Below are 13,261 nucleotides of genomic sequence, written 5' to 3' on the forward strand. Positions count from 1 at the left end.
CCCCTCTATGGAAAGATGAGACTCACGAACCCGATGGTGATGATGGTGTTCTCCTCTCACAAGCGTCTTGGGACTTGTCTAAAGTCAGTACAGCCGATCTGCTAACTTCTGGCTGTAGTGTCCGAGCAGTTTGGGCTACGCACTAATATGACGTCTCTGTGGAAAGGTGAGACTCACGAACACGTACATGTCGGTTGTTTTGTTCTAGGATGCCCACAGGCCTCACAAGACTTGTTGAAGGTCTCCCAGTACCAGTTGAAAAAATGAATGGAAGTATACAGTGCATTCGGAAAGTATTCAGACCCCTTCCCTTTTTTCACATTTTGTTACGTTACACCCTTATTCTAAAATGGATATCAATCTACACACAATACGCCATAATGACAAAGCGGGGGATTTTTTTTTTTAAATGTGCAAATTTATTTACAATTCAAAAAAACAGATACCTAATTTACATAAATATTCAGACCCTTTGCTATGGGACTCGAAATTGAGCTCAGGTGCATCCTGTTTTCATTGATCATCCTTGAGATGTTTCTACAAGTTGATTGGAGTCCACCTGTGGTAAGTTCAATTGATTGATCATGATTTGGAAAGGCACACACCTGTCTATATAAGGTCTCACAGTTGTCAGTGCATGTCAGAGGAAACACCAAGCCATGAGGTCGAAGGAATTGTATGTAGAGCTTGAGACAGGATTGTGCAGAGGCAAGCGTCTTCCTAGCTGGCCGCCTGGCCAAACTGAGCAATCGGGGGAGAAGGGATTGGTCAGGGAGGTGACCAAGAACCTGATGGTCACTCTGACAGAGCTCCAGAGTTACTCTGTGGAGGTGGGAGAACCTTCCAGAAGGATAACCATCTCTGCAGCACTCTACCAATCAGGCCTTTATGGTGGAGTGGCCAGACGGAAGCCACCCCTCAGTAAAAGGCACATGACAGCCCGCTTGGAGTTTGCCAAAAGGCACCTAAAGGACTATGACCATGAGAAACAAGATTCTCTGTTCTGATGAAACCAAGATTGAACTCTTTGGCCTGAATGCCAAGCGTCACGTCTAGAGGATACCTGGCAGACATCCCTACGATGAAGCACGGTGGTGGCAGCATCATGCTGTGGGGATGTTTTTCAGCGGCAGAGACTGGGAGACTAGGCAGGATCGAGGGAAAAATGAACGAAGCAAAGTACAGAGAGATCCTTGATGAAAACCTGCTCCAGAGCGCTCAGACTGGAGCGAAGGTTCATCTTCCAACACAGCACACAGCACACAGCCAAGACAACGCAGGAGTGGCTTCGGGACAAGTCTCTGAATGTCCTTGAATGGCCCAGCCAGAGCCCGGACATGAACCCGATTGAAGATATCTGGAGAGACCTGAAAATAGCTGTGCAGCGACATGCCCCCATCCAACCTGACAGAGCTTGAGAGCATCTGCAGAGAAAAATGGGAGAAACTCCCCAAATACAGGTGTGCCAAGCTTGTAGCGTCATACCCAAGAAGACTCGAGGCTGTAACTGCTGCCAAAGGTGCTTCAACAAAGTACTGAGTAAAGGGTCTGGAATACTTATGTATATATAATTTCAGTTTTTTATTTTTAACAAATTTGCTCAAATTTTGAAAAAAATATTTTTTGCTTTGTCATTACGGAGTATTGTGTGTAGATTGATGAGGGGGAAAAACAATTTAATCAACTTTCAGAATAAGGCTGTAACGTAACAAAAGGGGTCTGAATACTTCCCGAAGGCACTGTAGATATGGAGACTGTGGCAACAATATGGGTTACATACATTTTTTTTTTAAGTTTCCTGACCTTTCTCATGTCTCTCAGATATAGGACAGACACTTCAGAACAAACTTCCTTTAGATTTTTTGGGGGGGGACTATCTGTTGTTCCGTGTAGTGAATCTGTTATTCAATGCGTTTGTATGGGCTAATAGCAGTAAGGCAACCATTTTTTAAAATCAAATATTCTTTTCATATATTTTTGGGACACTTCAAGGGTTCTTAAAAATCAAAGTTAGACAGCAAAATTATCCTTGGTAGTAGAACCCCCACCCCCCCTAGACAGGGTTTAGACTTATGGGTTTATGAAGTATTAAGTCAGGTTTAGGTCAGAGAGATGTCCTGTCTATTACTGTGATATTACTCTATGACTCAGCTTCCCTCTCACTGTGTGTTGTTACCTGATTCATCTATATCAGGTCTGTAGTCCAGCAGCTGCTCTATGGACTGGCCTACAACAGTTGGCTCTACACAGGTTGGTGCACATTCCTTATTCTTGTGCTGTATGTGTGCCTTTCTCCAAGCTGACATGTTAGGGGAATATGTTTCCATAAGCTATGGGAAAGTAGTTGGTGTACACGGGACAACACATTGCCAGGGCTGTCTTGCTGGAAATGAATGGAGCTCGATGTGTTTTTACGTATAAACATGTACATGTCACATGTATGAAGCTGGCTCCCCACTGTAGACGAAGGTTCAATCCCCGCGTCCACCTTTCACACTGTTTCTCCCACGTGCCTGTATCCCCCTCTCATTTCATAACTGTCAAATAAAGTGCCAAGATACCCTAAACAAAAAACATTTCTGTGTGTTTCATTCCTCCTTTGTTGCAGGTGATGTTCTGGCAGATGGGTTTGACCAGAAGGAGAGCAGCTGTGTGACCATCCAAAGCCAGTTCTACTTCACCAACACCACCAACTCATACAATGTGCTGCAGGACTGCGGGAACTGCTCCAGGTGTGTGTACGCATGCATGTTTTGTGCGTGTGTGTGTGTGTGTGTGTGTGTGTGTGTGTGTGTGTGTGTGTGTGTGTGTGTGTGTGTGTGTGTGTGTGTGTGTGTGTGTGTGTGTGTGTGTGTGTGTTTGTACAAATACGTGACCTCTTTTCCTCTGTTGTAGGTTATTTCATGCTAAGAGGATAGAAAACACCAACCTGTTGTTTGTGGTGGCCGAGACACTGCCCTGTAGCTCCTGTGAGATCGAGAGACTGACCCAGGTCAAAACAGAGTGTATCCTTCATTTGGCCACCAGGACTGCAACGTCTACAAATCTGCACAAAGGCTGTCCACAAACGGGGGCATGATCTCCTGCATGTTACAAAAACCTAATGCATTGACTTATTAGATAATACAGCTAGCTGTAGCCTACATTTTGTAAATAAGTGAATCACTTGTTATCGTATCCATATAGAAGACTCTATATAGGCCCAAAGTGTCACTGCATTTCCTTGTTGACCCTCTGACCTTAACCCAGGCCAACAGTCCAGGAGGAGGATCCCTGTGAGGTGTTGAACTCTGCACGCTACCGGAGAGGCCCGACCGAATGCTGGGACTACAACATCTGGGTAAGGAGTTCTCTAGTACCACAGACATACTGTGTCCCCCACTTGGCACCCTTTTCATTATATACAGTAATGCCCTACTTTTGACCAGAGTCCTATGGGCCCTGGTCAAAAGTAGTGCCCTATAAAGGGTATAGGGTGCCATTTGGGACACATCCGTGGTCTCTTGTGCATCACTACCTATTGTTATTATTTTGATATATATTATATAGGTGGTTGTTCTCTAGTCCTCTCAGTCTGCGTCTTCTCTTTATTTCTCTCTTCTAGGAGAACACATCGGAGTGTGGGAGAGGCCATTCCCTACAATCTTCAATAGGAATCCTTTTCTCTATCCAGCTGATCCTGACTCTTCTCTCTCTCTGACACCTGGACTAGACCATTACCACAGTCATCATCCACTATCTCCTGACATCCATTCTCTTACTCTTCCCTTTGTTCTTCAACATTTCTTTATCCACTTCTGGTCGGGGTTTGACCTCTGCAAAAACAGATGTTATTTTTTTTTGTCATAATTCCAACTTCCTCTTTCCTCTCCCTTTCTCTAGTGTGATTTCCATTCATCTCTCTCTCTGCATTGCCATTGCATGTCTCATATGACAGGCCACTTGAAAAGAAGAGAGTTTCTCTTATTTTGATGACAGTAAATTGCCCCAAGTGTGAGATATGGAACATTTTTTTAATCATCCATATCCTTAAAAAAAATCACCCCATTTGAATGTGTGATAAAGGGATGTTATGACAAATATTTGATTGACTTAGATGTTAGTTAGCATCAATGCTCAATATGTTCTAAAAGTGCTTCCAAAAGCCAAATAAGTGATTGAGAGATTTTAAAAAACATTGTAACAAAAGTACAGTGGACTGTTGCTATCAACTGATACAGTACATTTCGTTTTTGTGAATTTTACATGAACATATAGTAAATATAAATTCAAAAAACACATGCGTAAAATATATTCCAAAGATGTTTTTTTGTTCATATATATATATTTATACACACACACACAGTACCAGTCAAAAGTTGACACACCTACTCATTCCAGGGTTTTTCTTTATTTTTACTATTTTCTACATTGTAGAATAAAGTAGCCACCCTTTGCCTTGATGACAGCTTTGCATTCCAGGGTTTTGCATTCCAGAGTGTGCAAAGCTGTCTTCGAGGCAAAAGGTGGCTACTTTGAAGAATCTCAAATATAAAATATATTTTGATTTGTTTAACACTTTTTTGGTTACTACATGATTCCATATGTGTAATTTCATAGTTTTGATGTCTTCACTAATATTCTACAATGTAGAGAATAGTAAAAATTAAGAAAAACTCTGGAATGATTAGGTGTGTCCAAACTTTTGACTGGTACTGTGTATACTGTATATATATATATATATAAGAAAAATACATGTATTGAATTAGATGTATGAACAAACATGCATAGCCTATATGTCAAATGTTATACTCCATTTGGATGGTTGAAGATGACCTACTGAAGCTTTACCTTGCATCTTGTGCAATGATTTGTCTATGTGATCTGAAAAGCTCATGCATTTGTGTATGCTAACTTCTGGAGAATGTAGCTTATGTATGGGCAGCTTTCAGTGTAAACATTTGATGATGCCACTCCCAGATTCCCTTTGTTGATATTCCCTTCTAGTCCAAGCAGAGCTTTATAGCCCCTGGAAGCCTTTATGAAGAAACACATTTGGGTTATAGAAAAAGGAGTAATATTTTTGACACACTTTTTTTGATGAAATATTTGTAAAATGTTTTTTCTTTCATGTCATGCCTGGTGTTCCACCCAGCAGTGCCTTGGTGCACTCCTATTGGATGAGCGGGACTTTAGATCTCAGATCTGGACAGTAGACACTTCTGCTCCAGCCCTGGAGAAAGGCACACTCGACTCTATGGACAGTACTGACTGAAAGGACAGCCCTCAATGGATTTTGTGGGCCATGGGAAATGTTACGGTGGACTGTGTGAGGTAAAGGGAGATAGGTGTAGTTTAGGATTATATTTCAGACTGCAAGGTATTAGGGATACAGCACAATTGAAACAGCGCACAGTTGGAGTGCAGTTACAGTACTTTCCCTTGTAATTTCCCCATGGACACAGAGGCACAGCTATCGTTCAGCCTGAACCAGTCTGTTTGTGAAAAGGTGCAGTCAACCGTGTGACCAAGAGTGGATCATGGATAAAGGACAGCCTAGATAGCCTGCTTCCCCAGTGCTCAGTGTCATCTCCCTCTACCCTGTAGTTCAGTGGTGTACCGCAGTATCTCATGCAATTCTACACATTTTGCCATGAGGCTGAGAGAATTTTGCATTTTTAAAGCAAATTTCCTGTTATTCTATACATTTTGGCATGAGGCTGAGAGATAATGTTGCAGTTTTACAGCAAATTTCCTGTAATTATTTTTTTTTTTACATGGCTTATGACATGTTCATATCGTATCTGGGGAGGGTGAGGGGACCATAGAGATCCTATTAAATTACTAGCGGGCGGTTATGTCATTAACCCTCGAAGTTCCAGAATGGAGTGAAAATGGCTGCAATATTGGTCAGGGAGAAATCCAAACCAGCCTAAATGGAATGAAAGGCATAATCCTGATTTTACTTATGCAGGAAATTAAAACAAAGGCATGTGATGTATCAGAAATTGTGTAATAGAATTATTTTCAACCAAATATGTTATATAATCATAAAAACAGTGTATGTGGGTTTTATACACATTTTCTCTATAAATAGCCACAAAAATACATGTAACCAGACCATAAATGTCAACATTTTAGCTTTCTTGGAAATCTGAGAGTGCTATTATATGATACAATATAAGTACTTGTTGCATTTACAACTTGTCTAAGTCCTATCATCTACTGATTTCAGCCAGTGTATGGCTGTAGATTGACTACATTGTTTGAATGGAATATTGGCAGTAAAACTGTCTGGATAGCTAGCTAACAAATATACAGTGCAGATACATTTTACACAATATCTTATCACAACACTGGCAAACCATAGTTGACCAACTCCCTGACCAAAATGGCTGACCTTTAAACCATTCTAGTATTCTAATTCCTGATTCTATGGGGGCGACCTCCAACCCACGGGAATTTCCATACTCTCTGTAGGAATACCAGATACCAGATCACTGTTCCTACTGACCTCACTGTATACATGAGACATCCAGGAAGTGACTTGCCATCAGCCAATCAGATATGATGAGTCACTCAATTACAATGACTGTTAGAATACAGTATTAGCAGTAGTTCAACTGTTTTTCTGCAATTCTCAATCATGTAGAGCCTTTGTTAAATAGACTGAAGAACACTCAGTTTGGACCATGTTTTGAATTTATTTATTTATATATTATTCAAGACAGACTAGACAAAAACCTGATTGTACAAAACATAAAAATAATCGTCTCTTCGAGAATGTGTTTACAAAAGTAAATTAACAAACAAAAATGGTATACATCGAAGCTGCACACCTCAACCCAGTACCCACCTCAACCCAGTACCCATCCCAGACCATGGGCATTTTAAAGACGAGCATTTTATCTGGGCTTTTCATGATTGATTTGGGGGAATTAAATATTGAAAACAACTCTCAGTCCACATTATAGGAGGACTATTGCTCTTTATACAGTGTGCTATTAACTCTGAAGTCAGTGTTTTAGTTTGGTACGTTTAATTTATGATATACTTATTGCATGATTTTATGGAACATTTCCAGATTGATGTATAAACTAGTAATAAAAAGTATTTGACATTTCTTTACAGGTGAACGTGAGTAGCCTAAGCACTCTCCCACTCCGTGAGGATTTCCCAATGGGTGCCACCTTACACTTAGCTCTGGTCCAGGGCGTCATTCAGCTTTGAGAGCGCAGACAAACAGCGTTCTGGACCAGAGCTACCTTACACTACGAGTGTTGTGAGAATCTGATAGGCATGTGGGGGTTTTGGTCAATGACCTCTGATTGACCTTTGAGTATGCTTCATATTACCTGTTATAAATTAGGTAATAGAATTGATTGTGAGAATGAACTCAGTGGGCAGTTTGTTCATTGCAAAATTTAAAGAACGTTGAATGTTTTTGAAAAATATGGGGGATGGGCATTTTAATCAGTTTATTCAAAAAAGCCCGTAACAGCTTTCCTATCGTTTTATTTATTAGGCTATGAAATAATATGAATGTTTAATGTCTTTCTGTACTTTTGGTTTGGTTTGCTGCTATTGTTGTTGTTTGCTTGGGACAGCGTTTCCTCTCCTTGTGCGCAGTCGTCCATGTCACCTCGTGTTTTGTACAGATGACTCAAAGCAGTCAACGGAAGAAGGCCAACTTTGTACAACATTTTGTCTGCTACATGAAAAAAATGTATCTCTAAATGTTTATATATGATATTTGGTGATTAAATGCTATTGATATTTTTCACTTCAGCTCTTTGTGATTTGTGTTCCTTTGATTTAACTTCTAATTGGTCCCAATCCCGGATCCGGGAGCACCCCCCACAGTAAAAAAGCTGACTAGCATAGCCTAGCATAGCGTCACAAGTAAATACTAGCATCTAAATATCATTAAATCACAAGTCCAAGACACCAGATGAAAGATACACATCTTGTGAATCCAGACATCATTTCTGATTTTTAAAATGTTTTACAGGGAAGACACAATATGTAAATCTATTAGCTAACCACGATAGCAAAAGACACAACTTTTTTTTCCACCATTTTTTCCCTGCATAGGTAGCTATCACAATTTCGACCAAATAAAGATATATATAGCCACTAACCAAGAAACAACTTCATCAGATGACAGTCTGATAACATATTTATTGTATAGCATATGTTTTTTTAGAAAAATGTGCATATTTCAGGTATAAATCACAGTTCTACATTGCAGCTGCAATCTGAAATAGTGCCGAAGCAGCCAGAATAATTACAGAGACCAACGTCAAATACCGAAATACTCATCATAAAACATTTCTGAAAAATACACAGCGTACAGCAAATGAAAGACCAACATCTTGTGAATCCAGCCAATATTTCAGATTTTTTAAGTGTTTTACAGCGAAAACACAATTTAGCATTATATTAGCTTACCACAATAGCCGGAAACACAAGCCGTTTACCAGCAGCAAAAGTTAGCGATCGTAACAGTCCAGCAAAAGATATATAATTTTTGACTAACCTTGATATACTTCATCAGATGACAGTCCTGTAACATCATATTACACAATGCATATAGGTTTTGTTCGAAAATGTGCATATCTAGCATCACAAATCGTGGTTATACAATGTGATTAGTAACAACATTTCAGGCAACCTGGCCGGCGCCATCTTGGAGAGGCACCTAATCTAATCGATAACTAATCGTAAACTTGACAAAAAAATACAGGTTGGACAGCAAATGAAAGACACATTAGTTCTTAATGCAACCGCTGTGTTAGATTTTTAAAATTAACGTTACTCGACATTCAGCGTGCGTTACAGCGAGACCATGCCTAAATCAATGGCGGACTAATAATTTTACATCTTTCCACAGATATACGAATTAACATCATAAATAGCTCTTACTTTTGGATGATCTTCCATCAGAATCTTGGGCAAGTGGTCCTTTGTCCAGAACAATTGTCTTTTGGTTGAAAGATGTCCTCTACTCCTGTAGAAATTAGCTGCTAACGCCGATGTACCGGAGAGGTGCCCAACTCGTGATAACGCCTGACAAAGAAACTCCAGAAAATCGCAATAAACTGCTATAAACTGCTATAAGTCGGTTTAAATTAACTACCTTATGAAGTTTTTAAGACAAAAAACAAATTAAATCAGAGCCGGAGATATAGAACTGCTAAACCGAAAGCTTTTGAAGACGCCATGCCGGTCTCCCTCATGCGTCAGGCGCCTCGTCGAAAAGGTCGGTACTTCCGTTCCAAGAGGTTTTATACTCCCCCAGATGGTGCTATCTGCTCCATTCAAAGTCTCACCGCTTACTGACATCTAGGGGAAGGCGTATGCAGTGCATGTAGCCCCATAGCTTATAAGGGAATTTATAAACCGACCCTGGAACAGAGACCTCAATTTCAGAAATCTCACTTCTTGACAGGAAGTGAGCTGTAGAATGAGTTCTGTTTCACTCAGAGAAATAATTCAAACGGTTTTAGAAACTAGAGAGTGTTTTCTATCCAATAGTAATAATAATATGCATATTGTACGAGCAAGAATTGAGTACGAGGCAGTTTAATCTGGGAACGAAAAATCTTCAAAGTGTAAACAGCACCCCCTATAAGGTTTAATACTATTGTGGTGTGCAGTACATCTGATAACTTCTGTTTTATAGTACTGTATGTTTTATGACTAACCTCCACAATTGAAATATTATACACACACACACAGTGTACAAAACATTAAGGACACCTTCCTAATATTAAGTTGCACCCCCCTTTCCCTTAGAACAGCAAGGTGTCGAAAGCGTTTGACAGTGATGCTGGTCCGTGTAGACTCCAATGCTTCCCACAGTTGTGTCAAGTTGGCTGGATGTCCTTTGGGTGGTGGACCACACCTACTACCAGACCCCATTCAAAGGCACTTAAATAGTTAGTCTTGCCCATTCACCCTCTGAATGGCACACATACACAATCCATGTCTCAATTGTCTCGAGGCTTAAAAATACTTATTTAATCTGTCTCCTCCCCTTCATCTACACTGATTGAAGTGGATTTAATAACTGACATCAATAAGGGATGATAGCTTTCACATGGATTCACCTGGGCAGTCTATGTCATGGAAAGAGCAAGTGTCATTAATGTTTTGTATACTCAGTGCATACATACATACATACATACATACAGTTGAAGTCGGAAGTTTACATATACATTTAAACTCAGTTTTTCACAATTACTGACATTTACTCCTAGTAAAAATTCCCTGTCAGTTAGGATCACCACTTTATTTTAAGACTGAAATGTCAGAATAATAGAGAGAATTATTTATTTCAGCTTTTATTTCTTTCATCACATTCCCAGTGGGTCAGAAGTTTACATACACTCAATTAGTATTTGGTAGCATTGTCTTTAAATTGTTTAACTTGGGTCAAACGTTTCGGGTAGCCTTCCACAAGCTTCCCACAATAAGTTGGGTGAATTTTGGCCCATTCCTCCCGACAGAGCTGGTGTAACTGAGTCAGGGTTGTAGGCCTCCTTGCTAGCACACACTTTTCCAGTTCTGCCCACAAATTTTCTATAGGATTGGGTCAGGGCTTTGTGACGGCCACTCCAATACCTTGACTTTGTTGTCCTTAAGCCATTTTGCCACAACTTTGGAAGTATGCTTGGGGTCATTGTCCATTTGGAAGACCCATTTGTGACCAAGCTTTAACTTCCTGACTGATGTCTTGAGATGTTGCTTCAATATATCCACACCACTTTCCTACCTCATGATGCCATCTATTTTGTGAAGTGAACAATTCCCTCCTGCAGCAAAGCACCACCACAACATGATGCTGACACCCCCGTGCTTCACAGTTGGGATGGTGTTCTTCGGCTTGCAAGCCTCCCCCTTTTTCCTCCAAACATAACAATGGTCATTATGGCCTAACAGTTCTATTTTTGTTTCATATGATTAGAGCACATTTTTCCAAAAAGTATGATCTTTGTCCCCATATGTAGTTGCAAACCGTAGTCTGGCTTTTTTATGGCGGTATTGGAGCAGTGGCTTCTTCCTTGCTGAGTGGCCTTTCAGGTTATGTCGATATAGGACTCGTTTTACTGTGGATATAGATACTTTTGTACCTGTTTCCTCCAGCATCTTTACAAGGTCCTTTGCTGTTGTTCTGGGATTCATCTCTTCATCTCTAGGAGACAGAACGCGTCTCCTTCCTGAGCGGTATGACGGCTGCGTGGTCCCATGGTGTTTTAACTTGCGTACTATTGTATGTACAGATGAACGTGGTACCTTCAGGAGTTTGGAAATTGCTCCCAAGGATGAACCAGACTTGTGGAGGTCTACAATTGTTTTTCTGAGGTCTTGGCTGATTTCTTTTTTTATTTTCCCATGATGTCAAGCAAAGAGGCACTGAGTTTGAAGGTAGACCTTGAAATACATCCACAGGTACACCTCCATTTGACTCAAATTATGTCAATTAGCCTATCAGAAGCTTCGAAAGCCATGACATCATTTTCTGGAATTTTCCAAACTGTTAAAAGGCACAGTCAATTTAGTGTATGTAAACTTCTGACCCACTGGAATTGTGATACAGTGAATTATAAGTGAAATAATCTGTCTGTAAAAAATTGTTGGAAAAATTACTTGTGTCATGCACAAAGTAGATGTCCTAAACGACTTGCCAAAACTATAGTTTGTTTACAAGAAATGTGTGGAGTGGTTGAAAAATGAGTTTTAATGACTCCAACCTAAGTGTATGTAAACTTCCGACTTCAACTGTACATACATACTCTCAGAATGGCAGACTAAGGCCTAGTTTTCTGTGACATTTTAGAGGCAGAAAGTATGAATAGGAAGACCCCATTCACGCACCCACACACCCATGAAGAAGTTTTACTTACACTCACACATGGAGCACAAAGAAGAATGAACAGAGAAAAATTGACATTGACCTCAGAAAATAAAAAATTCATTGGGACTGGAATTTATTAAAATAATAATTAAAGGTTAAATATGTTGAATGTTAAAGGTTGACTAAAGTAATATAGTAAAATGGATAAGGATGAGATGTTGGTTTTAAGGTACAGTATATTTGGACTATGTCTATTAGGCTTGGAGGATAAGGTCTTAGGTTGATAGTGATATGTTAGAATGTTGAAATAAGAGCATGGTGAGATCTTGGATGTTTAAGATGTAACTGGAGTAATAGAATTAGGTTAGAGTGAGATTAGAATTGAGTGAAATTAGAATAGTCAAGGGAATAAGAAGTGTTAATGTCAAAAACTAGTAATGGTGATGATATGTAGCTAAAAGTTCCCACATCTGCAGAGTTCATCTGTTCACCTACTCTGCGGTTGGAACCACACATTTCAAATTTGGACTCCTCAGACCAAAGGGAAGACTTCCACCGGTCTAATGTCTATTGCTCGTGTTTTTGGCCCAAGCAAGTCTCTTCTTATTATTGGTGTCCTTATTGGTTTCTTTGCAGCAATTTGACCATAAATGCATGATTCACGCAGTCTCCTCTAAACAGTTGATGTTGTGATGTGTCTGTTACTTGAACTCTCTGAAGCATTTATTTGGGCTGCAATTTTTGAGGCTGGTAACTCTAATGAACGTATTATCCTCTGCAGCAGAGGTAACTCTGGGACTTCCTTTCCTGTGGCGGTCCTCATGAGAGCCAGTTTCATCATAGCACTTGATGGTTTTTGCGACAGCACTTGAAGAAACTTTCAAAGTTCTTTAAATGTTTTCGGATTGACTGACCTTCATGTCTTAAAGTAATGATGGACTGTCGTTTCTCTTTGTTTATTTGAGCTGTTCTTGCCATAATACGGACTTGGTATTTTACCAAATAGGGATATATTCTGTATACCAACCCTACCTTGTCACAACACAACTGACTGGCTCAAACACATTAAGGAAAGAAATTCCACAAATGAACTTTTAACAAGGCACACCTGTTAATTGAAATGCATTCCAGGTGACTATGTACCTCATGAAGCTGGTTGAGAGAATGCCAAGAGTGTGCAAAGCTGTCATCAAGGCAAAGTGTGGCCACTTTGAAGAATCTAACATTTATTTGATTTAACACCTTTTTGGTTACTACATGATTCCACATGTGTTATTTCAAAGTTTTGATGACTTCACTATTATTCTATAATGTAGAAAATAGTACAAATAAAGAAAAACCCTGTTATGAGTAGGTGTGTCCAAACTTTTGACTGGTACTGTATATATATACATACATACACACACACACACACACACACAT

At 39.8% G+C, this 13,261-nt stretch overlaps 2 protein-coding genes across 3 annotated transcripts in view; one reads left to right on the forward strand and one right to left on the reverse strand.

Moving 5' to 3' along the window:
- Window positions 1-7,767, forward strand: part of cacna2d2b (calcium channel, voltage-dependent, alpha 2/delta subunit 2b) — a 78,785-nt gene extending 71,018 nt beyond the window's left edge. For both annotated transcript variants that reach the window (XM_071348976.1, XM_071348984.1), the window contains exons 34-38: window positions 2,195-2,250; window positions 2,609-2,732; window positions 2,896-3,005; window positions 3,258-3,340; window positions 3,605-7,767. In XM_071348976.1, the coding sequence (XP_071205077.1) occupies window positions 2,195-2,250; window positions 2,609-2,732; window positions 2,896-3,005; window positions 3,258-3,340; window positions 3,605-3,700 (469 nt within the window). In that variant the 3' untranslated portion in view covers window positions 3,701-7,767. The remainder of the gene's footprint in view (window positions 1-2,194; window positions 2,251-2,608; window positions 2,733-2,895; window positions 3,006-3,257; window positions 3,341-3,604) is intronic.
- LOC139543055 (interferon-induced protein 44-like) overlaps window positions 1-13,261 on the reverse strand; it is an 83,697-nt gene that overhangs the window by 48,928 nt on the left and 21,508 nt on the right. The gene's annotated exons all lie outside the window — the stretch shown is intronic.

The sequence above is a fragment of the Salvelinus alpinus genome, chromosome 2 (assembly GCF_045679555.1).
Source record: "Salvelinus alpinus chromosome 2, SLU_Salpinus.1, whole genome shotgun sequence".
In the NCBI taxonomy this organism is placed as follows: Eukaryota; Metazoa; Chordata; class Actinopteri; order Salmoniformes; family Salmonidae; genus Salvelinus; species Salvelinus alpinus.